The 27,671-nt window shown below is 49.2% G+C and overlaps 1 protein-coding gene and 1 long non-coding RNA gene across 4 annotated transcripts; one reads left to right on the plus strand and one right to left on the minus strand.

Annotated features, from left to right (window-relative positions):
- Window positions 1–7,963: 7,963 nt before the first annotated feature.
- Window positions 7,964–24,037, plus strand: TCHP (trichoplein keratin filament binding). 3 transcript variants are annotated; one of them, XM_061141720.1, is made up of 13 exons: window positions 7,964–8,344; window positions 12,416–12,609; window positions 13,419–13,629; window positions 14,370–14,426; window positions 15,972–16,040; window positions 16,664–16,837; window positions 17,630–17,742; window positions 17,930–17,996; window positions 19,221–19,393; window positions 20,240–20,321; window positions 21,651–21,836; window positions 22,383–22,526; window positions 23,546–24,037. In XM_061141720.1, the coding sequence occupies exons 2-13, from the start codon at window positions 12,416–12,418 to the stop codon at window positions 23,576–23,578; spliced, it is 1,503 nt and encodes a 500-aa protein (XP_060997703.1). In that variant the 5' UTR covers window positions 7,964–8,344; the 3' UTR covers window positions 23,579–24,037. The 3 variants fall into 3 exon arrangements, with proteins under 3 accessions (XP_060997703.1, XP_060997704.1, XP_060997705.1); XM_061141721.1 differs by lacking the exon at window positions 7,964–8,344 and adding an exon at window positions 10,790–10,876; XM_061141722.1 differs by lacking the exon at window positions 7,964–8,344 and adding an exon at window positions 10,878–10,986.
- Window positions 12,531–27,238, minus strand: LOC133056428 (uncharacterized). The gene is made up of 4 exons (XR_009692809.1): window positions 27,072–27,238; window positions 19,873–20,235; window positions 19,187–19,609; window positions 12,531–12,776 (listed from the first exon to the last, which is right to left on the minus strand). It is a non-coding gene; the product is annotated as an uncharacterized LOC133056428 (long non-coding RNA).
- Between the last annotated feature and the right edge of the window lie 433 nt (window positions 27,239–27,671).

Here is a 27,671-nt window from a genome sequence, read left to right on the forward strand (position 1 = left end):
TGACACCCGATTTCTCAACTTGCTCCATCTCAGCCAAACCACCGGAGACTGTGGCTGATATCAAAAGCTCAAGTCTAGAAAAACTGTCTTGCTATGGAATATGGGTTTGATGTGGTGAGATGGGTCGTTGTTCTGAGTGAATGCAATGTCTTGATGCCTACCCATCCATACAACAAAAATTTTAAGTGCCTGCTCTGGAATGGAATCCCCAGCTCTCCACAGTCCCCACCACTCTCAGAAAGCCTCTGTATCTCCTCTTTCCTCTTTGAAAAATACATAGTTCATAGGGAGGTACTTTGAGACTACTATCCCATCTCTCATCAGACTTTCCATTTCTTTCTTTTCAGCAGTACATTCTTCTGATTCCATGGGTTACAATCCATTGCTGTTATTATTTATTTGGGCACCCAGTATATCCTAGACTCAGCCCGTGATGGTCCTTTTCAGCTGGCTTCTGTCTCCCTATCATTCTTTAAACATTTCTTTATTGTCTGGCACAAGATATTCCAGGCTCTTCGTGTACTTTTTGACTATGTTGAGCCTTAATTGCAGCATGTGATATCTGTGTTGCAGAATTCGGGTTTCTCGCTAGTTGGAGTGTCTGGGCTGAGACGCTCTGCAGCATGTGGGATCTTAGTTCCCCGATCAGGGGTCGAACCCAAATCCCCTGCATTGCAAGGTGTATTCTTAACCATTGGACCACCAGGGAAGTCCACACACACACACATTTATATCTATATTTGTTTCCATGGTATTCTATTGATGTTGAACAGCATGAGTTCACCCTAATAGATCCAATTCCAACCTAACTCCACAGGGTTAATTCTAGTCTTTTCATGTTGGTAACCTCCTCTCCAACAGTGAGAAACCTAGTATTTTCAGTGTGTTCACTTATTTGACCAACCCCCACCCCATATATCATGATTTCTTATTGTTGATGCTTCCCTCTACCCAACAAGGATACCCTCTACACCCTACTCAGTCTCTGACACCCCATGCACACATGCTAAGTCGCTTCAGTCGTGTCCAATTCTCTGTGACTCTATGGACCATAGCCTGCCAGACTCCCCTGTCCACGAGATTTTCCAGGCAAGAATACTGGAGTGTGTTGCCATGCCCTCCTCCAGGAGATCTTCCTGGCCCGGGGATCAAATCTACATCTTTTACTCTCCTGCACTGGCAGCTGGGTGCCACCTGGGAGGCCACCTGACCCCCCCATGCCAAGCTGCTTTTCCATTAGGATGCCCTCCTCATGCACACAAGCTCTGGCCCCTATGATGGGGCCACAATCACCCCATAGGGACACTCTTCTTATCCCATTGGGCTATGACATCCCTCTGTGGACCAGCATGTATCTTATCCCCCTCCCCCTCAGCTCACATTGATGTTTCTGGGACCCCCTAGTAGATCAAACTTTGGTTTAGGCTACCCTGGATTCTTTATTATGGCACGTGCATGGGCTTAGTTGCCCTGCATGTGGGATCTCAGTTCCCAGACCAGGGATCAAACCCGTCTCCCCTGCATTACAAGATGGATTCTTAACCACGGGTCCAGCAGGGAAATTCCTGGATCAAACTATTATCGAATACAATGGAAGTGGGAGGAGGGGGCTCCCCAGGGGGTTCAGTGGTAAAGAATCCACCTGCCATGTACAGAGGAGCCTGGCAAGCTACAGTCTCACAATGAGTCTGACACGACTTAGTGACTAAACAACAACAAAGCATAGTGGAAGGGAAGGGAATGGGTGGGAAGGGGAGGGAGAAGAGGGGATGGAAAGATGGGGAGGAGCCACATAAACTTTAGCAAGCTGGGACCATCAGCTATGGACCATCAGTCCCCACCTTTAGCTTCCTGTAGTGGGGGCAAACTTCACACATTCAGTACATATGTATTGGGTGTTACTCTGAACCAAAGAGGACAGAGGATGTAGTCAACAAGAAATGAGGTTTTGTGTGGGAGATACTTCCAGACACAGAGGAGCCACCTCATCTTTTTGAATTGTTGGGCCATCACACTTGCTCCATCAGCTACAAACCTGCTCTCAAATTGATTTGCAGGACCAGCTTGGCCAGTGGAGTTAATTCTAGTGCTTGGCATTGACTCAGTGGGAGTGAGGCGTTCATCCTACCAAGTTTCATCGTTTTCCTGAACCAACTCCACCTGTGTTAATAACTTCTTCCCAAACCAAATCATCAAATATGGTGACTCAGATGGTCCCTTCTCAACAGTGTCTGCTGGGATGGATAAAGAAGACCAATTTCATGTTCTTTTGGACATTTCACCCTGGAAATCAACTTCCCAAGGCTGATTTGGTCATAATATGGTCACAATAATAGTAACAGATGACATTTATTGAGGGCTTCTCTGGTGGTTTAGCAGTAAAGAATCTGCTTGTCAATGCAGATTTGATCCTTGGGTCAGGAAGATCCCTGGAGAAGGGACTGGTAACCCACCCCAAAGTTTTTGACTGGGAAATCCCATGGAAAGAGGAGCCTGGCAGTTTACAGTCCATGAGGTCACAAGAGTCGGACACGATGCAGTGACCAAACAACCACACCAACATTTATTGAGCACTTACTACATTTTGAGCCACTTCATAGCGGTATGGCCGTGGGCAAGTCATTTCCTATAGAAGTTTCCGGTGGCTGCTGTAACAAATGACCACAGACTTGCCAGTTTCAAACTACTGAAGTTTATTCTCTCACAGTCTGAAGGCCAGAAGTTCGAAATCTGTATCTCAGGGGCAAAGTCGAGGTGTCAGCAGCGCTGCACATGCCAGGAGGGCCCTAGAGGAGAATTGATCCCTTTTCTCTTCTGGTTTCTGGTGGCTCCAGGCGTCCCTGACTTCTGGCTGCATAACTCTGGCCTCTGCCTCAGTCTTCACATGGTCTTCTCCTCTGTGTATGTGAAGTCTCTCTCCGTCTCTTTTTTCTTTTCTTTTTTTTTGGCCACACCATGGGGTTTGTGGGGTCTTCCCAGACCAGGGATCGAACCTGTGCCCCCTGCAGTGGAAACACAAGAGTCCTAACCACTGGACCCCTAGGGAAGTCCCCTGTTTCTCTCTTATAAGGAGGGCACTTGTGATGGCATTTAGGGCCCATCAGATAATCCAAGATGATTTCTCCATCTCAACCCTTAATCACATCTGCAAAGACCCCTTTTCCAAATCAGATCACACTGAGAGGCTCAGGGGATAGCACCTGATCTTTCTGGGGGCCGTTCCTCAGCTGCCCATACTTCCCCTCTCCAAGCCTCAGTTTATCCCACCAGTAAAATGAGGATAGTAATCATGGTAATGACCTCTCAGGGCTGATGTGGGGTTTAACAGGTTAATGGAAACCTGGCGGGGGTGGCGGGAGCGTTGGCAATCAGGCAGCCCTCGATGAATGGTGTGGTTATTACGAATCGATTTCTTGAGTTATTTCTACCCAGGACTGGCAATTGTAGGGGTAATTGATTCCAGTGATGTCACCTCCCCAACTGCCAGGTTTTCAGCAGGATTAAACGTGCCAAATTGGCTTTGTTGAGCCAACTCCTCTGGGTGTGAAGAACCACCATGCCAACCCGCCTTGCAGTTTCGCGGAGCCCGTCTGCCGCTTCTCCCTAATTAACGTGAAGGCGCCGCTCGCCAGCAGGCCCGCATGCTGCCATCCCAGGAAAACAGTGCCACAGACGACAGCTAAATATTTGAACATTTTTTGTTTCAGTTGCTGCATGAAAATAGTATTTTGGGCATTTAAACAGCGCAGAGTAAAGGGAGAAATTCTGCTTCACTTTCTACCCATGGGGCAGCCTCAGGAAAAAATGCTGTAAGGGAACCCAACCAGGTCACTGACCTAAGACAGAGTGACAACGAACTACCGTTGCTATTGGTAGCTCTACCACTTCTAGCTGTGTGACCCTGGGCAAAGAACCTATCCGAGTCTCAGTTTCCACATCTGTAACATGGGTATCCTAATAGCCCCTCCTTCAATGCACTGAGAATATTCAAGGAGATGGCACCCAAGGATTTAAGGAACCACCTGGGACACAGGTTGGTGCTTGGCCTAAGTCACTTGTGGATGCTGAAGGTGAGAATGTTGATGGTTTTAGAAATGCCCTGCCCAGCTCTCAGTAATTCTGGGTGGAAGCAGAGTGAAAGCAGCCAGGCCCACCTCTCAGGGGCCCCCTGGATCTGGTCCTGACTCTGTTGCTGACTGATTTCCAGACTCTGTTTCCCCCTGTGTGTCTCAGTTTCCCCACAGAGCAGATGGGTCTGGAACAAGTATTTCAAAAGCCCTTTCTAGGGGGGAGGGATAAGTCAGAAAGCTGGGATTGACACATGCACACTCCTACACAGAAAACAGGTAAGTATTAAGAACCTGTTAAGACATCCCTGGTGGTCCTGTGGTTGAGAATCTGCCATGCAATGCAGGGGATGTGAGTTCAATCTCTGGTTGGAGAACTAGGAGCCCACAGACCTCAAAACGACTAAGCCCACATGTCACAACTACGAAGCCCGCAAGTCACAAGTAGAGTCCATGTGCTGCAACAAAAGGTCCCACATGAGGCAACGAAGATGTGACTAAGACCTGATGCCACCAAATAAATAAATAATTTTTAAAAAAAGAACCTACTGTATAGCACAGGGAACTCTCTTCCACACTCTGTAATGGCCTATGTGGGAATAGAATCTAAGAAAAGAGTGAGGATATGTAAACGTGTAACTGGTTTGCTCTGCTCCACACTTGAAACTAACATGACACTGTGAATCAACAACACTCCAATAACATTTTTAAAAATAAAATAAATGAACTAAGCTGAAGCCATTAAAAAAAAAAAGCCCCTTCTGCCTTCTGGTTCCACTCGTGGCTCTGGGGGTGTGTCCCTCACTCTTGCTGCCCCAGGGGGCTGGCTTGGCTGCAGGACCCAGGCCAGCAATGTGAGTACTTCATTGTGCCAAAGAGGGTGGGGTGGAGGTGCAGCTCAGGGGACAGGAAGAAGGCTCCTGAAACGCATCAGAAGAGTCTGGAAACATCCCAGGTGCTTGCTCAACAGAGATCGCACTGAATTTTTAGAAACCGGTCCTGCACACTGCCCAGGTTGTGTGGCAAACCTCTCTGGCAGAGGTGTGGCCCTCCAGTCCATGGCCCCACACTCCTGACTATGAGGATGTAGCACCCCACGGGCCACAGTTTCATTCACCCACTCTCAAGGTATTTATTAAGTACCCAGTGTATACCAAGCAACACAGCAGAGGCTGGGACACACACCAGAATCCAGACAGCCAGGTCCCTGGCTCTCATGAAGTTTGCAGTCCACTGTGGGCAGGATGTTACTCTTTAAAATCATTTGTTGAGCACTGCAAGGAACAGTATGGAGGAAGAATCCAGTGTGTTCTGAGGCTAGGTGACCTGATCAGGTTAGAGGGGTTGGAGGGGAGGGCCTCTTAGAGGAAGGGGCATTTACACCAAGACCTGAAGGATGAGAAAGAGTCAGAAGGGGAAAGAGCCTTCTAGGCAGGGGGAACAGCTCAGCAGAAATAGTGCCGTGAGACTCAAAAAAAAAAAAAAAGATGGCTAGTGTGCTGGGCAAAGTCAGCCAGGGCCCAGACCGTGCCAGGTTCAGTGACTTGTTCACAGTGTGGCTTCACGTGAAGGGAGATGGGGAGCCAGGGAGGGCTCGAGGTCAAGCAGAAAGGGAGCTGTCCCGACACCAGCCACTAGTCACCTCGTACTTAGGAACGAGAGGCTCTCTGCCATCCGGGGATGGCTAGTGGGTGCCCATGTCTGGGAAAGGCATGGAAAACACAGGGCTGGCTCCATGCCCCATCTCTGTGGACTGTGCCCAGATCTGATGATGGCCCAGCAGGATGGAAGCAGCATAAGCTTTGGGGTGGGGACCTGGCACACGTCATACGGGCCAGCCATGCTAAGCCTCAGTTTCCCCATCTGAGAAATGGAGTTGTGGTAACCCATAATTCCTAGAGACACTAAGTGTTAAGCAGGTGCCGACCGAGTCTCCTCTTCCTTGCTGCCTCCATGCACTAAGGCTACCAACAGCTCTCACTAGAGACACTGGCTCTGCCACTGACCTCATCTGGGTATGACCTCCCCATCTCTGGGCCTCAGTTCCCCTGGAGAGGAAGGGATTTGGATGGGTGAGCCCCGCCTCGCAGGGCCAAGTGGTTCTCCAGCTGTGGTGACATCAGATCCAGCAGGGGGACTTGTCAAGAGACAAGTCTTCTTGGGCTTCACCTCCCCCGAGGTGAAGGGGGAGAGATGTCAGGGAGAACCCCTGACATCCCTTCCCCAGTGGTTCACATGGTCCAAGAATTACACTTGGATTCTAAAAGTGAAAGATGCACATATCACCTGTTTCCCAGAAAGTGTGCTGTGTGCCTGTGGTGACACCTGTCTTTAGAAATTCCACCGTGGGAAGGGAAACCAGCCCGGGTGATGAAACAGCGGAGTTCAAGCAACCACGCTAATCCAGGCCCCTGCCTCGCTGCCACCGAGCGGCATTCTTTCGGAATTCTCTCTGCACGTGGGCTGCAGCTGACTGCCAGCCTGCCTGGGGAGAGGAGTATTTGAATAGTTATTTTGTTTTCTCGCGCTTTCCCTTGCCAGTAACACCCCGGTTACGGAAACTTCCCCACAGTGTGATGTCTGAGCTGCAGAGTGATAATGATAATAATGATTTGTATTCCCGTGACCTGATTTTTTACATTAAATAGTTGAAACAGAAAAAAAAATCGAAAAAAGAAATACAAAGTAAAATAAAAAATCCTACTTTGAGACGGTTGTACATTGTGAATATACTTAATGTCACTGAATTGGACACTTAAAAATGGTTAAAGTGGTCATTTTTGTCTCTTTTATGTGTATTTTACCTCCAAACCCATGTCATACATCTGTCCTAAGGGTGTATGAAATGTTCATAAGATGTTATTAATAATTACAGGGGAAATTGGTGTGAAATATAAGGAAACTCTCTGTACTTTCTTTGGAAACTTTCTGTAAATCTAAATCTATTCTGAAATTAAAAGTTTAAAAAATATCAGATGTTCAGGCCCCGGTCCTGACCAATGCAATCAGAACCTCTGTCTCGGGGATCAAGCATCAGGATTTATCAGAAAGCTCTCCTGGCAGTTAAGAACTGCCAGGGTTGGACGATTCGTGCATGGAAGCACCTCATAAGTATAAAGCATGGGGGAAGTGCAATATGTTATGATCAACCAACCAAAGTTTTAATTTTTTAAGATTTTTTTTTCTAAGGTGGACCATTTTTAAAGTCTTTATTGAATGTGTGACAATATTGTTTCTATTGTTTATGTTCTGGATTTTTGGCTGAGAGGCATGTGAAACCTTAGCTTCCCCACCAGGGATCAAACTGGTACCCTCTGCACTGGAAGGCGAAGTCTTCACCACCGGACTGCCAGGCAAGTCACCCAATGCTTTATTTTTAATAAAATTACACAAGTAACAGTGACCATTGTAAAATTAAAAACCCAGAGAGAAAAACTAAAATCACCCCTAATCCTGGCCCCTAGTGACAGCCACTGTTTCTGAAGAAAAAGTCCTTTTACACTTTTTTCTCATGGATAATACCTACCTTTATTATTATTCCTGTTGTTATTGCTATTAAAACACAAAACTGGACTTCTGAGAGGCAGCCTTGTAGCCCCAGAGTCTTTGGGATTCCCTGTCTACAAGACATCCTTGTCTTCAGGGAGGGTGGGGAGACCAGTCTAGGTATGAAGAGAGAACCCAGGGTGGTTGACGAAATGCTGGAAAAACCCAGCCTAGATAAATGTGCCTCGGCAGCGCCACCTGCTGCTTCTGTAAGGGCATCGCATGGCCTCCAGCACGGTCCCGGTTCAGCTAATAGGGAAGCCGCTTCAGAGTTACCATGCCACTCCCATTCCTGTTTTCTCCTCTCTTGCCAGAACACCTTCAAACAAGACCAAGAACAGCCCCAAGAAGCAGTGCGCTGGCCCAGGGCCTGTGTGTGCAGTGTCCATCTCGATGGCTACCTGCCAGGGCTACCCCTCTGTGGGCCATAGTCATCAACCTGTCACAAAATATTTAATATTCCTGAGCACCCAACTGGTCCACATCTACTGGCCTCTTTTAAGAGCTATATCTGTAAGCCACACATTTCCGGAAAAGCAGGCTGAAAAGCGGTTCACAAGCTCTGGAAGTTGGATGTAAATCCTGGCTCTCATGGTGCTGGCAAGAGACTTGCTTGGCCTCTCAGAGTCTCAGTTTCCTTATCTGCAGAACAAGGGCAGGAACCTCACCTGCTGGGTGAAGCTGGAGGGAAGCTTGAACAAGAAAATACATCTAAAAGCATCTGGCATGTGGTAGGTATTCAAACAATGTTAGCTCCTTTTTGTTTTTCTTTTTTATTTCTTTCAACGCTATCTTTCCCTTTTTCTCTTGGAGAAAAATAAGGGGCTCAAAGTTGGGGGGAATCTACTCATTCATTCTCGATGAATACTTATTAAGTGACTGCACTGTGCTGGGCACTAGAACCATTGCAGGGAAGGTAATGATCCCTCACCTTGTGGAGCGGCAGAGCAAGTCCAGGCCCTGGAATCAGACAGAGCTGGGTTCAAGGCTGGGCCTACGACCTACAAGCTGTGGTTCCTTGGGCAAATCCCACAACCTACAAGCTGCGGTTCCTGTCCCAGAAGAAAGGACAGAGGTTATGGCCTGGGCCTCAGGCTTCCAGGACAAGGTCAGTCAAGCCCTAGGCCCTTGATCCCAGTAGTCGAGCTTGTTTGGGCCTTTAAGGCCATTATACAGATGAGGTAACTAAGGCCCAGAGAGTGGAAGGTCCTTGCCAAGAGGTGCAAAACCAGGACCTGAAGGTTCTGAAGTTCCTATCACACTCAAGGAGGCCCATCAATAACTATTTATTAATCAGGCTTTTTTGCTGTGTGTGTGGCTCTGGCTGGGCTGGGCTGAGCAGAGTGGGTGGCTGCTTCCCTTCTCCGTTGGGGACACAATATGGATGACTGGCTGTAAGCTTGGCCCAAGGGGTTGGGACCAATCAGAGGCTAACTCCGGGGATCTCACGCACGGGGCAGGTCAGATTCTGAGTAAACATGTGTCGAGTAAAGGCAGATGTGAGAGGGACTTCCCTGGTGGTCCAGTGGTAAAGACTCTGTGCTTCCACAGAGGGGCGCGGTTCAATCCCTTGTCAGGGAACTAAGATCCTACATGTCCTGTATTGCTGCCAAAAAACTAGAAAAAAAAAAAAAAAAGGCGAGACATGAGAGCGCACGCTCACCTGAGATGCACCAGGCGCTCTGCTCCTGAGTCCTCTCCATTTAAACTTTCATTTCCTCTCATAAGGGCAACTGTAGAGAGCAGCCCTGTCGGTATTCTTGTTTAAAGCTAACCTGAGGCACAGTAAAACTTTCAAGACTTGCTGATCGGAATCAGGCAAAGGAAAGGTGGTCAGAACACTCTACCGGCAGTATTTAGGAGAGAGGTTTTTAGAAAGAAGATGTGAAAGCAAGGAAATCATAAGTTAGGAGGTTGCTTTGTTTGGGAAAGCCCAATTGGCTGTTTGTGATTGCTAAGTTTCATTTTCTCCAGTTGGGGTGCATTGGCTCTGGCCTAGGCTTAGGTTGACTTGCACAGGCTATGGACGTGTCACAGCCTTCCCAGTCTAATGGGCTGTTTTTCAAGTACTTGAACATTCGTGTTTCACGGATGAGGACACGGAGGCTCAGAGTGATGAAGTGACCTGTCCAAGGCCACACGACTATTGTGGTGGAGGCTGCAACAGAGGTCACTCTGTTCAACCAGACATTATACTGCATCCAGGAAAAACAGAGAAGTGAATAAAAGAAGGAAGGAGGGGACTTCCCTCGTGGTCTGGTGGTAAAGAGTCCATCACGCAATGCAGAGGACCCAAGTTTGATCCCTGGTTGGGGAACTAGGTTCTCACATGCGGCAGAGCAACTAAGCCTACAAGCTACAGCTAGAAAATGGGAGTGCCCGCGACTAAGACCCCTGGCAGCCAAATAAATAAAATTAAAAGAAAAACAAAACAAAAGGAGGAAAGGGTGAAGGGAAGAATAAATGAAGACAAAAATGGTAAAATGAAAAGAGCATGAATAAAGGAGTTAATACTTTGGTTTTTCATTTATTTTTGTCACACTGCAGAGCTTGTGGGATCTTAGTTCCCCAACCAGGGATTGAACCCAGGCTCTCGGCAGTGACAGCAGGGAGTCTTAACCACTGGACTGCCAGGGAATTTCCAATCTTTTAATTTTATTTTTTAAGAGAATTGTTGGTACATAAAATGATACACGTAACATGTGAGTTATAAAATATACTAACAGAAGGAACACCCTTGAACCCACCACCATCCTAAGGCGACAGAAAGTTGCCAATAGCTCGAAGCTACTTACCACCAGCGGTTCTTCGAGCTGGCTGCACGTCGAACACACCTGGGGGGCTTAGACAACCTCTGATTCCCTCAGAGTGCTCGATGGGGTTTGTCTGGAGTCCGGTTTGGACATCTGGATTTTTCAGAGCTCTCCAGATGATTTTCTTGTGCAGCCAGGTTTGAGGGCGACTGGCTTATAATTCCCCTCCATATTATATCCCTATGATTTTCCCCGACGCTCACCTGCCTCGCTCAGATAGCCACCATCCTGAATGGATTCTTTTCCTTAGATGAGCGACGTCTGCGATTGAGCTCCCGCCCACCACGAGGGGGCACCAGAGAAAAACACAGATTCCCTTTCTCTCTCTCTCTCTCTCTCTCTCTCTCCCCCTCTCTCTGCACGCCGAGTAATCGCGCTGCAGGAGGCTTGGCCCTCGCGGCGCTCCGTCGCCGGCCCGTTGCCTCGGCAACGAGCGGGGAAACGGCCGGTGTAAGTGCAGCGCTGCCAGAGAGGGTCGCCGTGGGCAGGGCAGGGATTGGTTGGGGCTTGCGGGAGCTTGGGCTGGGGCAGTCTTGGGAAACTCCGGCGCGCTGAGAAACGTGAGTCGGGGGTTTGGGCTCGGCCGGGGACCGGCGTTGGGGTGGGGACCCTCAGAGTTCTGCCGCAGTCTGCTCCGCTCTGGCGGGAAGCGCGCCCGCCGTCCCAGGACGCGATCGCGGGGCGCCCGGGGCTTTGGCTTCCAGTCCTCACTCGGCTCCTCGCGCGGCCTGGGTCCGACCCTTTCCTCTATAACCGCTTTTGTCATATGTGGCTGAGAGAGGGATGCGACTTGTTCAGTGAGCCGCCCAACTTGTTGATGGTTCATCTGGGGCCGGAATCTTCACTTTCCTGAATCCTCGTGCAAAGATTTATCCGCAGGCGGCCTATGGGGCAAAGAAAAATGTTTGTCAGGCCTGCCACAGTCTGAAGACAGATCATGACCTGGCAGCCTCAGGCTCAGCTTGACTCATAGACGCGATAATTTCCCTCCCAGTTCGAAGGACTCTTGAGTTTGTTTATTCGCCAAAAGCTCCTTGAGCACTGTCACAGCCAGGCACTGTGTAGACCCTGCACCTGGAGCAGCTTTTGGACCGGGGGTGGTGGGAGGGAGGTGTCTGGAGAGACTGGTTCTGCCTTCGAGTCTCCGGCCGTGCCCCCAGATAGCCCCTTGACCCGTGCAAATTGATTCTTCCCTCTGGGTGGTAGTTTTTCCATCTGTAAGAGGAGGGATCTCCCTCCATGCTCATCCAGAACAGGTGTGACACTTGGAGATGGCAACCCACTCCAGTATCCTTGCCTGGAGAATACCATGGACAGAGGAGCCTGGTGGGCTGCAGTCCATGGGGTCGCAAAGAATGGGACACGACTGAGCGACTTTCATTTCACTTCATAGCCAGGGCATGTTGGTCCCAACAGGTACCGTCTTGCTGTCTACAGAGCTTGGGCCCTCATCCCAGCCTAACATGAATTAGGCTCCCAGCTCTTGTATAAATTTCCTCTGCTACCTGGCTTTGTGATCTTCAGCAAGTCATTTTACCTCTTTGAACTTAAGTTTCCTCAGCTGCCAAAAAAAACGGGGCGATAGTAACAATGAAAAAGGTCATATCAGTCAAGAGCTTGGCCCACATCCGTATGCCTTCAGTTATCCTCTCTGTTACCTTAGGCAGAGCACAGAAACCCCCGGTGTGCTAGTCCAGTGTCGTCAGGACTGGCTCCCTGTCTCTGCACTGCCCTTAATGATGTCAGGCTCACAGCTGGGTGCAGGCCAGGCTTCTTCAGCTAGATGATTTGCAGTCCTGGTAGCAAGTCATTTTTAAAATGCTGATGTCTGGGAGCCCACACTGAGACTTTTTTTTTACTTAGTTCATCTGCCTTGGGGCCCAGGCTCTACCAGGCAATTCCAGTGTGCAGCCCGGGGGTGAGGACCAGGCCTCAAAGGGATGAGGGGCTGCAGCAGGCTCCTGTTCTCAGCGCCGCTGTTCTCCTCAGATGGCACTCCCCACGCTGCCCTCCTCCTGGTGCAGCCGGCGGCTCCCAGATCAGCAGGCCGCCCGACAGCGCCGCCAGGAGCAGGAGGCACATCTTCGGCAGCAGTGGGACCGGAACAGCCGCTACTTCCAGGTGTCTGACATCTGCAGCTCTAAACAGGCAGAGTGGAGCTCCAGGGCCTCCTACCAGCGGAGGTAACTGTGCGGTGAGCGCCTTCCCTTAGGGTTGGAGGGCCACCTGCTGCCGGGAGATGTGACTGACTCAGGGACCTGGGGGAGGGTGACTGGCCGGCATGGACACTTGCATGGAAATGTGATGATTTCCATGGGTACTCACATGGTGATGTCTTTCCAACTGGAAACTGAAAAAAAGATCATCAGTGAAGTAACACATTTGATTGAAAAAGATAAGATGATGAGACATGTATGTAGGATCCAGAAGTCCCCTGTTAGCCCCATTTCCCCAGGAGAGAACCACCGTGAACTGTCTGGTCCATATCTTCCTGTACACTTCTTCATCTGTGTTTGTATGTAAATATAGATACAAGCATACACCCATTTTTATAGAGAGAGATACATAAAAAAACACGGAAGTTAAAAGCATGGGCTTTGGAGTCCGACAGACCTAGATAGCAATTCTGACTGTGTCACTTGCTGTAAAAAATGAGCCTCAGTTTCCTCTCAGTGAAGTGGGGCTAAAACAGAACCTACTTTATAGGATTTATGTCATGGCTACTATAAAAACCATCCAGGTTATCTAGTACATAGTAACTTCTCAGATAATATTAGCATGTGCATATACACGCCTCTTATACATTTTCTTGCAAGAACGAGATTCTGTGTTGCACAGTGGTTCTATTACCTGGTCTGTTCACTTTGGCCGGAGGACACCTCCCCAGGTCACCATGTTCTGTGTGGCTTAGCCTCTGTCACCCACACAGCCAGCCATGCATCCCCCGTGCAGCTGGTAGCATGCCTGGCTGATGGTGGCCCCTCTCGCCCAGCATGCATGCCTACCAGCGGGAGAAGATGAAGGAGGAGGGGAGGAAGCGTCTGGAGGCCCGACGTCAGAGACTCAGGCAGCTTTTGGTGGAGGAACAAGACTTGCTGGCCAGGCAACTGGAGGAGCTGAGGCTGAGCATGAACTTGAGGGAAGGGAGAATCCGGGAGCAGCATGGGAACCTGAAGGCAGCCCGAGAGGAGCAAAGGAAACTGGTAACTTTGCAAATGGAGCTCTTTAGGAGGCTGCGCAGCCCGAGTCCCCAGCCTGTTAGTGAGGCCAGGAGGGGTCCCCCTCAGGGGCTCTGACCTGATGAGATGGCAGTTTACTCCAGAGCCAGCCGGGAAAACTGCTGACTCTGAGTCATTCCTCGTGTGTGTTTTCCAGGAGTCATCTCTATTCTCTTGGGCCCCTTAAATCATTGTATTTGAGTCCTTTTTCTTTATTCTAGTTCTCTGGGCCCATGAAAGGCTGGGACTGGTGTATTTTAACCTAACTTCCAAAGTAGTCGTGTGTAGTGGTGGTCTCCAAACTCTGTTTTTAAGGTTGCTGTATATTTTGAAGTAGATCTTTAGCATCTAGGACCCATCTGTAGCATCAGATTTTGGCCCCCTTTTATCACCATTATAAGTCACTTGTGGGAACTCCCTGGTGGTCCAGTGGTTAGGACTCCACACTCTCACTGCTGAGTGCCCAGGTTCAATCCCTGATCGCAGAACCAAGATCCCACAAGTCGCTTGGTGTAGCCAAAGAAATGAGTCATTTGTCAGCACCTGATTGGTGTCTGTTGAGAGCCAGACACCTCCTGAGGCCTGAGGGAGGTCTGAAGGGCAGGCGCAGTGCTGGCTGCCAGTGGAGGAGCTCTTACGCTCAGCTGACTTCACTGTGGGTTACCCGAAACGTGGATGGATTGGAAAAGCAACGTCAGTCTCCCCTCTTTGTGTTTTCTTGGCAGATTGCTGAACGACTTTTGTATGAACACTGGAAAAAGAACGACCCCAAACTTCGAGAGGTGAAAACCAAAGAGATCCTCCCATTGATTTGCCTAAGTAGATGAAATCACATTGCTCACCTTGTTTTTAAGTTTGCATCTTGTGCTGGGATGAAAAAGAGATCACTCCAGCCACTTTCGAAAGAGGCTCCACACAGAAGATCTGGTTCATTTAGTTATTTAACATCTACAAGAGGCTGCGAGAGGTTGGGACATCTGATAGGAAAGGGGAAACCCAACAGTGGAGGCTGGGTAGGCAGGTGGGGCCACCTGGGACAGCTTTGGGTGGCTTTCCCCTGGAGGCACCCGGGAGCGCCTGCAAGATTTTCAGCAGAGGTGCAGCGGGGTCCTGGCTGCATTTTGGGGAGCAGCAGCAGTGTTGAGGGGGCAGGAAGGGGTGATGTCAATTGAGGGGTTGCGGCTGCAGCCCAGGTGAATGATGGTGGTCAGAACTGGAGTGGCAGGAGAAAGGGGACAGATCCATAAGACTTTGGGGCAAGGAGAGAAGGGGGGCATTGTGGCTGGGGTGACATCATTCAGCAGAGATTGGGCTATCGGGAGAGAATGCCATGACAGAAATCATTAATTTAGTTCAGTTTATAATTTGTGTATACATTTGTATTTAGTCTCTAAGTCGTGTCTGACTCTTTGCAACCCCGTGGATTATAGCCTGCCAGGTTCCTCTCTCTGTGGGATTTCCCAGCAAGTATAATGAAGTGGGTTGCCATTCCCTTCTCCAGGAGGGTCTTCCTGACCCAAGGATAGTACCTGGGTGTCCTGCATTGGCAGGCAGATTCTTTACTGTCTGAACAACTTAATTGATGGTGTTAATTTATGTGCACATAACTACATTTAGAAGTTGCCAGTCATAATAGAGCATCTGGCTGCTCTGGTGTGTCATGTGGTTAGCACTGAACCTCTCCTCGGCCACTCGTAGATTTCAGTGGATCCTCGGAAGTCAGCTACTCAAGTTGTTTATTCAGAGCATTCAAGTTAGTTGCAAATGTTTACCTTTGTAAGTTGAGAAAAATTTGAAACTTGTATAAAAAGTTTTCCAAACAAAAGCCTTTGGACATTGTTGCGATTCATTTTCTGATCTAAAAGAGTCTTTAAACCCAGATCTCTTATTAATAACCCCAAATTTGTTGCATCCATCAATACAGGTGGTATGTGTTTTCACAGCTGCTCCTTTGCAGAGGGAGCTTTGGGAGCCAGGCAAAAAGTTGAGTCTGCTCCTCACCCAGGTCCTGCTGCCCTGGGGCCTGGCAGGCTTTAGACCCATCACAGTAGCCTTTGAGATTGGATTTCCATTTCAGTGTCCGCTCAGCTCCAAGAGGCCTGGGAGAAAAGTTTCTGATACTTTGTTCCAGTTCTTGAGATGGCTTAGAATTGCCTGGTCCTTTGGTTTTCTTCCTGACTTGCATTTAGACCATGTATGTTAGGGTCACCATGCACTTCCTTGTAAGACACCTGGTCACATTCCAGGCCACGGTACGGTGCTCAGCAGTGAGCATCCATCCTGTGAACCACTGAAGAAGTTTATATTTTCTGCCTTCTCATCCTCAGATCGAATCGGACCTTCACAAGAGGCATGTGGTAAACGCTTGGGAAACGCAGAAAGAGGAAAAAAAACAGGTGTGGTATGTGTTGGGAGACTCTCTGAGTCTTTGAATTTGTTTCTTGTTTTCCATCTCAGTGTCTCCAGTCCAGGAATAGACCTTTGCTCGGTTTACTAAGCACCTGTTAAAACGGAATGTTTGTTGCTCTTGCACAGACAAGAACCCCACGTGATCACTCTTGGGGCAGAATGAGACCAGGTGTCCAGGGCCGGTTGATGGTAGACGCAGTATGCATCCTTAGAGGTTGTCCTGTTGCCAGCATCCTCTTTGGATATAATTTACATCGTAAACTCTCAGCCTGGGTTGACAGCAGCAGCTCTGGTGATGGAAGTCCACACTTTGCCTCTGGGTTCATTTTGGAAGGTGTTCTGTCGACTTGTGAAAGGGAAGGGACCCGGTTCCCTGAGCCCCTCCTCGGTGCCGGGCACCGTGCTCCCAGCCTCGTCTCTGAGAGCAGCACCACGCCCATGGCTCCCACCGTGAGCGCTGAGCCCGGGCCTCACGGCCGGTGAGTGCACAGCCTGCTCAGGTGTAGACGTGTTGGAGTGAACGGGCCCTGCGGCCTGCTGACCAGCGGTGGGGTCTTCGCTGGCTCCGTGTTACAGACGCTGACCCCCATGTTCCTTTGGCTACATGCAGCAAGAAGCCGCCGAAGAGGAAAAGGAAAAACGATTTGAAAATGAGTATGAAACGGCCCGCCGGGAAGGACTGGAGCGGATGAAAGCGGAAGAGGACAGGAGGCAGCTGGAGAGTAAGCTGCAGGCCGAGGCGCTGCGCCAGCAGATGGAGGAGCTGAAGGTGAAGGAGATGGAGGTAGGGCACGCCCCGGCTGCCAGGGCCGCCTCACTCGCAGCCGCTCGTTGTGAGGAAACGGGCATTTAAGAAGCTGCTCCACATGGAGATGGCGTCTGGGAGGTGGTTCTAAGAAGGGGAGCCACGCTGGGCTCTCCTGACGTGTGGTCCCACCGTGGTTCTTCCGCACTCCCGCTGTGTGCCGGATTCTTGAATGCCAACCCTCGGGGGGTCACGCCTGTCCCCACAGATGTGGGTAGAGGCCTGCTGTCGGAGGGCCTCTGAGAACCCAGAGTTCAAGTGTGCTTGGTAGACTTGACTTTGATGAGCCAGCCCACAGCTCTCCCCAGCTAGCAGTTTCGGGGTCTTGGGGCAAACTATGAGGATCTTTGGTTCAGGAGGCTGTTCTGAGAATCCTGTGCCCAGCAGCTCTGAGGGCTGGATCTTCCCATCCAGCTGAGGGGAGCAGCCCTCCTCCCCCAGGCCTCAATGATTCGAGAGCTGGGTCCTTTGTGCCCGAGCACTAGACTGGCTGCTGGGAATACAGCTGGGGGCTGTGTCAGGTCGGGGAGACAGAGGTTAAGTTGCAGTAAGCGTGGGCAGTGCAGGGCCATGTGGGGTCATTCTTGTCGGCGGGGCTGGGAAAGCCCCAGTTGGGATGACCGAGTGAGCTGGGCCAAGGGACTGAGTGCCTTGGAGGTGGGAGGGGATCCTGGGTACCAGGTGGCCAGGTCGCCCTTGTTGGATCGTGTCTGCTAGAAAGGGAGATGAGGGATGACGAGCCTAACCGGGTTTGCTGTCCTGTCACCACAGGCCACCAAACTGAAGAAGGAGCAGGAGAATCTGCTGAAGCAGCGCTGGGAGCTGGAGAGGCTGGAGGAGGAGAGGCGGCAGATGGCAGCCTTGCGGCAGAAGGCAGAACTGGGGTGCGTGTGGGAAGGCCCCCAGCCCTCGCCCCCCCCGTCCCAAGCCAGCGACCTCTCACTCTCTCAGGCTTGCCCTGGTAACCCTGAAAGCAGAAAGGATACAGTCTGTAGAAAGTAACAGTCTAACCTCTGTAGAATTCTTTATGATCATAAACACTAAAGGCAACCCATATCTTCTCATTTCTAGACGCTTCCTGAGACATCAGTATAATGTGAAGCTCAATAGACGCACACAGCAGATCCAAGAGGAACTGGTAAGTCTGAAGTGACAGCCTGGTGTTGCTTGTACTTTCTTTTGAAAAACATGTTTTTCGTTGCTTAGTAACGGGTGCGTTCTCATGAGAAAACATCAAGAGACATCCCTTCTTGACCAGCAGCCCCGGCAATCCCTGCCCCTCCCCAGAGGTGTCTGGGTATGCATCTTTCTGGATATACAGTTGACCCCTGAACCACATGGGGGTTAGGGGCACTGACCCCCATGGAATTGAAAACCTGTGTACTGTTATTTCTGCCTCAGAAACAAAGGAAGTGATAAATGACTCACTGAAGGGCAGGAAGCTAAGACAGTTTGGATAGAATCAGGACTCAAACCCCAGTTCTTTTGAGTCTGCATACTGTAATCTCCAGCCAGACACTTCTCCCCCACTTAGTTAATATAAAGATCTGTAAAGGGAACTCCGCTCAGTACTCTGTGATTACCTGTATGGGAAAAGATCTGAAAGAGAATGGATATATTCCATTACAACTGAATCACCTGGCTGTATATGGAAAACTAACACAATATGGTAAATCAACTATATTCCAAGATAAAATAAAAATTAAAATATTAAAGATCTATAAAATAAAAATACAAGTACTATCCTTACTGACAAAAAACTGTGGTTAGTGGACTCGCCCAGTTCAAACCCACGTTGTTCAGGGGTGAGCCGTACACACTCAGGGAAGTGGTGGGTTTGGGGCTTCTTGGTTTCATTTTTGAATGTACTTGACGTGGCATTGCTCAACACAGTACCTAACAGTACACCTCAGACCTCAAGACCAGTGTTTGTAGACTGAGCTTGCCCTTTCTGGCTAGCTGCTCAGTGTTTCTGGCAAGTATTTAGATGGGCTCCCTCGCTGAGACGGGACAGGAGAGATCTCTCATCCTGGCTGGCTGTCCTCTCATGGAACAGCTGCAAGGAGCATTTTGAGCATTTCTGTAGCTTATGTCCTCTGAAGTGGAACTGCTTGCAAATTGTGTTCTAGAAAGCTGGGCTGCCAGGTGTGTCCGAGGGCAAGGACGTGCGTGTGGCACAGAGGGTCTCTCCTGGTGGTGGGCAGAGAAAAGCTCCTGGGCGTTTGTGGCGTCTACAATGGCCCTGAGCCATCAATCACACCCTGCCTGCTCTGGAAACAGCCCCATGACTCCACAGAAGACCAGGATCCGGCCAAGAGGGCCTGTTACCTGCGGTAACTGCGCTTCCTCGTCTGTCCTCTAGGAGGCGGACAAGCGCATCCTGCAGGCGCTGTTAGAGGAGGAGGACGAGAACCGGCGTGTGCACCAGGCCCGGCGGGAGCAGGCCCTGGCCGACGTGGCCTGGATGAAGCGGGTCATTGAGGAGCAGCTGGAGCTGGAGCGGGCGCGGGAGGCAGAGCTGCAGATGCTGCTGAGGTGAGAGGTGGCATCCTGGCGTCCCCTCCTGCCGCAGTCCCCACAGGTCAGCAGGTCGCCGTGAGGGTTGTCTGCTGCTGTTTTCTGAAATGCCCGTCCTTGCTCCTCTCCATGTTCGTGAGGAGCACACCTTTGCTAATGGACCTGGCCTGTGGGTGTTTCCCTTGGGTTATTTAAGGTGGAAACCACTAGGGTTTAAAGTAAGGATCTGTTCATCTGAAACCGTAGAAATTTGAAAGGAAATTGTTATAAATTATGGAGACATTGAATGCATCATAGGTCTGTATAAATGAGTCTGGATCCTAGAACTTCATCTGGTAGAGTGAAATAAGGGAGTAACAGGTAACACTTATTGAGCACTTACTGCGTGCCAGACGCAGTGCTAAGTGCATTACGGTCCTCCTCCTGTTTAACCCTGATGTCCAGGCCAGTGCTGGGCTTGCAGGGTACTTGGGCCATGGGGAGTCAAGCCCACTCACCTGCCCGGACCACAGGGCGAGCTAGAGTGACCGCAGGAAGGTGGTGACAGCTCAGGCACCCGCGTGCCCCTCCTCCTCTCCAGTCCCAAGGGTTCATTCACTTCTGTGTTTAAATGTCCTGGGTACATGTCATCACCAGTGCTTTTTGTAAGGAGAGGGAGTGTTAAAAAAGGGGACTTAAAAGTACTTACGACAGCAGTATTTTCTGTGAGGTTATCCTTACCTGTAATCCACTGAGTTTACTTGGAGGTTGACCCCGCACAAAGTGGGCATTACCTGGTGCCATGGAGCCTTGATTGTTCTTTGGTTCTCTTCTACCACTGGCGGTGGTAAGGAGCCTGCTGTCATCCGCTCCGTGTCTCCCTAGGGAAGAGGCCAAGGAAATGTGGGAGAAGAGAGAGGCAGAGTGGGCCCGCGAGAGGAGCGCTCGAGACCGGCTGATGAGCGAGGTAATCCCAGGAGGGGGTGCAGCTCGGCCGGGCGGGTATCTGGGGTTGGTGACCATGTGTTGACCCTGCCGAATGCTCAGGGAACAGAGTCCCCTCAGGTTATTTTGTCAACTTTTAATATCATCCTAAAAGTAATATGTTTACTAGAAAAAAATTTCAGTACAGAAAAGTGAAACCAAAAAGTCACCTAGACCCCTATCATCTCCACAGCCACTATTTCTTTCTTTCTATGCTTCTGTTTCTCTGCATAACGTTTTTTTCTACATATTACTTATTATACTGAGCTATTTGATTTCAGTCATTTTAATATATTATTATATCTTCTTTGTAAATATCATTTTGATGACATATCACGTGGGTAGACAATAGTTTGTTTTTCTATTTCCTTTTGTGGGTCCATTTTTTTCTAATTGGAGCCTTTTGAGAAACACTGCGCTGAACACCTGTTGCAGAAACCTTTTCCACATTTAGTATTTTTTCTTGGGGTGCAACACCAGAAGCAGACTAAAGAACATGACTTTTTCATTTGTCATTTAGAAGTAGTGCATTATAAGACACACCCCAATTCAAAGGAAATTTTTTTTGGGGAAAAAAGTCTTTATTATCCATGTATTGAAAGTTACCTTAAAGTGGTTTAATATGGACCTTGTATTCCGTGCACACCAGCATGCTACATTTTAGAACCTGTGGGAAAGTGGGTCCCAGCTGGTGCCCTTTTACTTTTAGGAATACCAGATATTCTCCAGCATCTTTTGACTCCCCCCGCCCCCCGCATTTAAAACATCCCTCCTTGTTGTGGCCACTTGTCCTGTCCAGAGAGCCTGACTGTCTGGAATGGCAGGTGGTTCCTGAGACTGGACCATTGTCTGGATGGAATCCTCCAGAATCCAGGTTTCTGCTGCTCTGAGCAGTGAATTCATAGCCACAAGGTTGGCGGGATGACCCCGACTCTGCCTCTGGCCGCCTGCGTGGCTTGTGGTTTCTTGCTTTTTCTGGCACTCGCTGATAGGGAGTGAGAGTCACCTTGTTGCTGTGTGTCTGTGGGGACAGAGCTCCACCCCTGCCTGCTTCCGACTCTCTGGTGCTCGACTGTCTGCACACGCACAGTCTGCGTGCACCTTGTGTGTGATGGGGACGTGTGGGAAATACAGCCGATTGTCTGGAAATATAGCTGACCCTGTGGTCGGCTTGCCTGGTGCGCTTGGGCCTGAGGCGGAAAATTAGGCTGGTGTCTGTGTAGCTGCTGCAGCAGAGTGGTCCACGGCTGGTGGAAGAGGCATCTGTCAAAGTCTAACTAAATCCTCCCCTCTTCCTTTCTGCTGAGGATAGGTTCTGACAGGAAGACAGCAACAGATCCAGGAAAAGATTGAACAAAACCGACGGGCGCAGGAGGAATCCCTGAGACACAGAGAGCAACTTATTCAAGATCTTGAGGAGGCAAGAGAGTCAGCTCGTCGTGAGAAAGAGGAGAGTGAGGAGCTGAAATCGGCAAGGAAGCAGGAGCTGGAAGCTCAGGTGGGGCTGAGCCCTGGGACGAGTGCACGGGCAGCAGGCCTTGCTGCACCATCAAGGCACAGGGCTTGGGGCCCTTGACCAACTTCCACAGCCTGGCCTGGACTTTGTGTAGGAAGCCCACAATCAGGAGCTCAGAGCATCCATTTTTGTTTCCCATTGGAACCTTGACCCTCCTGGTTGTAGGTCCAGCCCCGCTCTGGGTCCTCCATCTCCTAGGAAAGCAAAGCTTACTGTTCCTGCCCCTCACCTCTCTTTCCTGGTTGCCTCTGCAAGCACTTGGCTCTCTGACCCCAAGCCTCTTTTATTCAATTCAGTACCTAATAGTTAACACAAAAGAATCTTCCAAACACGTGGCCACATCCAGAGTGTTTCACAAGGTACATACAACCACACACATAACCTCTCCAGGTCCATGAGTGTCCTTCCCATGAGGGCACTGGTGCTCAGCGCTGATGCTCCAGCTAGGGGACCCCAGGCTGTCCCTCGGGATCGGAGGCAGGGTCCTGCCCATGGCCCGTCTGGGGTGACTTTCCTCTTGGTACCCAGGTGGCAGAGCGGCAGCTGCAGGTGTGGGAGGCAGACCAGCAGGAGAAGGAGGAGGAAGAGGAGGCGAGACGGGCAGAGCAGCTCACGGCTGCCCTGCTGCAGCAGGAGGCAAAGATGATGGCCAAGCAGGGCTACCGGCCCAAGGTAGGGAGCCGCTCAGCCGGCCCTGCTCTCCTGGTCCCCTGTCCATAGCCCCGGGCACAGGGCTGCTTCCCAGCACCTTGGACTCTTCCTTGCTCCTCTTCTCGTGTGTTTTTTCCTTTCCTGACTGGTAGGGAGCCTGGACACAGGGTCTGTTCAATCCTTCGCTGGGCCTCAAATAGACCTTGCAGTGACTTTGCTCTGGCTCCTGCCGCTGCAGCCCAATGACTGAGGTCCCGACTGCTCTGCTGGTGCTTGGCGGCCTCTGTCTGGGACAGAGAGCAATCTGGGAAGAGCTTTGGGGCAGCTAGTGAGGGGGGAAGGTGCAGTGGGGCTGGGTCCTAGCTGTCCGGACAGCAGAGCCCAGTTGAGCCGGGTGACCAGGACCTGGGTTCCTTCCTCTCCTGCCCTTGGCACTCTGGTCACCCCCTCCCTGTCGTCTGGTCCTCTCCTTCCTTCTTTCTCGTCTCCCCAAGTACTTGAGTGACCCCTGGTGCAGGACATCAGGGGAGCACAGAGAAGCGAAGGCCGTCACCCGTGTTTTGGGGGAGCTGATGAGTAAAGCACCGGGGAAGGGGCCGAGGGCACACCAGGCATGTCACCGCTGTCTCTCCTTGACCAGGGCCACCCTGGCACTAATGTGCTGCCCGACAGAGGCCGGCTCCTCTGGTCAGAAAGCCTGGGAAGCTGATGGAGCGGAGCAGGTGCCACACTTGCTGCAGAGCGTCAGTGTCCCAGCCGGCCGGGGCTCTAGAGTGCAGGGAACAGCGTTTTCTAAACTTCCTCCACCATGCATCAGTGCGTGTCTCAGATCAGGGTCTCACAGAGCCACGTGAAGTGTTACTTAGGGCTGGTACTTTAAAAAGTCAGAGTGCCTCATTTATGGCTTAGGGTCAAAGACTTAGCTGTAACTGAAAACAGCCATTTATAAAATGGTGCTTTCAGCTGTTTCTTGAGATTAATTGCTAATGCTCCAGTGACTACTGACTTAAATCAGTCTTATGTTTTCTCTTTCTTCTCAGCCTTATGGACATCCCAGAATCGCTTGGAACTGACTTGGTTGGTACTGTAACTCCTCCACACAAGGAGTGAGGATGGTGAGGTCTCTGGTATGCAGCCGCCAGACCGTTCTACAGGCTCTGTTCCAGTGTTCGGGTCACTGTAAAATAGTTCAGCGAATGTTCAGGTCCACGATTAAATGGAGTGAGGGTCTGGCTGGACTTTAAGCTGTGTTGGCTATCCAGGAGGCCCTTTCCTGCCTTTTTTATCCCAGAAAGGGACTTCATAGTCACACGTTGACAGTGCTGTCACAGTCTTGTAATATGTTGATAAATAATGTTAGATTCTAAATCGGTGCTAGGAGTTACAAGTTGTATTCCATGACAGGCTACGAGTTTCCTCTTGTCTCACCCCTAATTGTCGACCTCCAGTGAGGACTCTTAACTACAGATAGGAGACAAGTTTTTCAGGTTTTGAAATTTCCATTAAAATTTGATTGTTCTATTGAAAACAAACTTGTGGGTCTTGGTCTAGTTTATTAATTTCAGGGTTTATTAATTTAGTGGTCCCAAAATGATTACATCTTGTTTTCTGGAAGAAAAGAACTATGAACCCTGAGACAGTCTGGTGGCGTCCATGGATGCTTTCTGAAAAGGTGGTGAGAAATGAGTCTTTCCTTGTTTTAGAAGCATTTTGGTAGAATATGCATAGAGCATTGTCGGGGGTGATGGGTGACCCCAAAATGTATGTATGTAAGTGAGCCTCAAAAGGTCACCTGGCTGACTAACCTTTTGGCAGGACACCTTGGGCCTCTAGTGTCTTGGAAAGGGCTCAGCCATGTGCAGCCTTCTGAGATTTATGTCCCCAGAGGAAGAGGCACTGAACCTGAAGAAACTAGATCAGACTCAACTGCAGATCAGCCAAAAATGTCTCTTCTCCCTGTTCTATCAATGTGACATAGTCCTAGATTAATCTCTATAAATAGCTATAAATTCCTTGCAGCAATAATCATATTTTCATGACTTGTATTTTTTTTTTTTTTTCATATTTTTCCTCTGAGGTTTCAGTTTTCATTATATTGTGCTCAAGATTCCATATCTCAGTAAATTACAACTAATTACAGGGCTCTGTTCCAGGTTATTAAAAACCAGAGTTTATTAAAAAATCCCGTCTCAGGGCAGCACTGCCTTTCATTTCTATTGTGCCATAAAAACAAATTGAGCTGAGAACTACATCCTTAGTCTGGTTTTCATTTTCTTGTCTTAAATTTTTTTGACTATGATCCCCTGAGCACTGCTTTCATTATGCATGTTCATATTTACTTTCCTCCTCTCAGATGTTCATTAATTGTGAAATAAAGTTCTGGTTTGATGGCACTGCTTCCCAGCTTTTGTCACTGTTGCTTTTAATAACTGCTGCAAAGTGGGTTGTATAGAATGATAAGAGTTTTACTGATTTAATCCACATCTCTTTCAGGTTTGGATATTTTCACTTTCTTGTGTCAGTGGTATTGTCTCCATTCTCATTTCCACTGGAACCTCTTCTAAGTAAAACTACAGGGAATTACAAGCAGTCATACATTGTCCGAGCTCCAGGATAGAGTTCAAAATGGACAGAATGCCTGGTAAATAGGCACTCATATATTTACTGAATATTTTTTATTTCCTTGAGTTTTTTGTTTGTGAAACCTGGCAGCAGTCTTATTAGCATTAAAGTTTATTATAGGGAATTCCCTGGCAGTCCCGTGGTTGAGACTCCGCATTCTCTGTTACACTAGTTCTCTACCCTAATATATTTAAATGTTTCCTCTCTAAACTGGGCCTCAATCTTTGTTTCCAGATTTAGAGCTTCCACTGTCTTAACTATTTCTGGTGTAGCACATACTCTTTTTAGCTCGTAACTATTGATTGTGTTGTAGCTATATATACATGTATATTGGTTTTATTATTTTAAGCAACTTTTCCTACTTACTATAAAATTAATGATTTGTAAATCATTCTACAGCAGATTCTCCTGCAAGGTTCAAGTTGTTTAGAACAGATGGTGTTGAAGCCGCTACTCACATGTTCTGTATGTGAATGATTTTCACTCTTTTTGCTCACTCAGCACATATATCCTCTCTAGGGAGGATGTGCTGCTAGGCCTGGGGAAGTTACAAAGCTGAACAAGAACAGGGACAGGAATCAAACAAGTGCACGGATGCGCAGATGTCCCTGGCAGGCACAGAACCAGCTGTAACTCTTAGGGCTGAAGGAACCATTTGTGCAATAAATATATTCAGTGCATCCGTATTTCCTTATGGATAAATTAATATTTATGTTTTTAGAAATCTAATTTTGGCTGCACTGGGTCTTCATTGCTGCGTCCAGGTTTTTTCTAATTGTGGCAAGCAGGGTCTACTCCCTAGTTGTGGTGCGTGGGCTCAACACTTGCGACTCACAGGCTCTAAGAGAGCGTAGGCTCAGTAGCTGTGGCACACGGGCTCAGCTGTCCGTGTGATCTTCCCAGACAAGGGATTGGACCTGTGTCCCCCGCATTGCCAGACAATTCTTAACCACTGGACCACCAGGGAAGTCCCATAATGAATATTTTTTTTTTTTTTTTAAATCTGGGTTTTTAGGTAGTTTTCAGCCTTCATAAAATACAGAGCATCATTATAATGCCTTCAAACACATTAGCATTAGCAGTGCTTGCTGACTGTGATGAAATTTGGCCATGAGGCTATGTGGAGTTTTATTTTAGCAAGTTTGACACCATCATGTCTTTATTTTAGAGAGTTATTTATGACTTAATGTTGATTGCTCAAAAGTGATAAAAGGTAGGAAAAAACCTACCTCATAAGATATAAGCATGTAATTTAAAAAATTTTTTATTAAGACTTTATACCTTTTCATTTTTAGGTGCTAATGTAAATGGTATTATTTATTCTCATTTGGCTTCTAGTTTTTTTCTTTTAAAAACTGGGTTTCTGTGAACATACTGACACATAACTTCAGTTACATACATTTAGGATCATCTCTAGCTAGACAGCTGGAAGACCTCTCTCTCAGCCTTCCGTGATGATGACGTGAAGTCTTATGCTGTGATGCTCTCCTTGCGATGCAGTAGTGATTTCTTTCTCTCCCTCACTTTATTTTGGTTATTAGCTGATTTAAAAGGCTGCAGTTCCCTTTTGTTCATTTTTTTGCCCCTAAATACCCAGTCCTCCATTTCTGTACACACTGTGTAGAGAACACTGCCCTGAACGCTGAGACAGCTGAGTTGGGCAGTGTCTTCCACTCAAGAGATCAGAGTCTGACTTGAGCAGCGGTTTGCACATGTCTCAATTTGAAACCGACAAGAGAAGAGAAATACTCATGGCAAAAAACAAAGGAATTGGAAACCAAACACAAGCTCGGCCACCCAAGTTTTCAACGTTCCTTTAAAGCCCCCAGCACCCGCGGTGGGCAGAAGCCCACACAGAGACCAGCATCCCTGCCTTCCCGCCCTGATGCTCCCAGACCAGAGGAGTCCCTCCGGGTCTGCCCCCCCACCTCCCTCCCACCTCACCTCTGTCCAGGGTGCGGCCATCCCTCACCCTCTCCTGCTTCCAGTAGGTCTGCCGTCCACTACGTTCGTGCAGCCCACATCCTGGAGGCTCCTCTGTGACAGTGAGAACCCTGTGGCTGAGCACAGGCCCTGTGCTCTGACCTGCACCACCGCCACCAGCAACTGGGCTGTTTCCTCGTCTGCAAAATGGGAGGTCATTTCAGTTGCGACTGTAGGAAATTGCACTTAGCCAGAGACTGCCCACAATGAGCGCCTGCTGCTGCTGCTGAGTCACTTTAGTCGTGTCCAACTCTGTGCGATCCCATAGACGGCAGCCCGCCAGGCTTCCCCCGTCCTGGGATCCTCCAGGCAAGAACACTGGAGTGGGCTGCCATTTCCTTCTCCGCAATGAGAGCCTATATGTAGGTAATTATGTAGGTAATTCAGCCCCTCAGAAAGGAAGGGGGCTGGGTGGGGTAGGGAAATATTGAAAGAGGTCCTGGGAGGGGAGGTCTAGGAGAGGGAAGCAGATAGCAAGGTGTGGGGCAAGAGGGGGCACTAACAGCTAACTCTTAGGCCATAGTGTGCAAATTGTAAGACCAAGTTAGATTTCAAAACTAC

Source organism: Dama dama, chromosome 5, assembly GCF_033118175.1.
Source record: "Dama dama isolate Ldn47 chromosome 5, ASM3311817v1, whole genome shotgun sequence".
Lineage (NCBI taxonomy): Eukaryota > Metazoa > Chordata > Mammalia > Artiodactyla > Cervidae > Dama > Dama dama.

Excerpts from the sequence above, each read along its gene's own strand:
- TCHP (XM_061141720.1), top strand. The coding sequence starts at position 12,416 with ATGGCACTCCCCACGCTGCCCTCCTCCTGGTGCAGCCGGCGGCTCCCA. Across the intron at positions 14,427-15,971 it reads ACGACCCCAAACTTCGAGAG|ATCGAATCGGACCTTCACAA; the intron begins GTGAAAACCAAA and ends TCTCATCCTCAG. Across the intron at positions 22,527-23,545 it reads AGCAGGGCTACCGGCCCAAG|CCTTATGGACATCCCAGAAT; the intron begins GTAGGGAGCCGC and ends CTTTCTTCTCAG.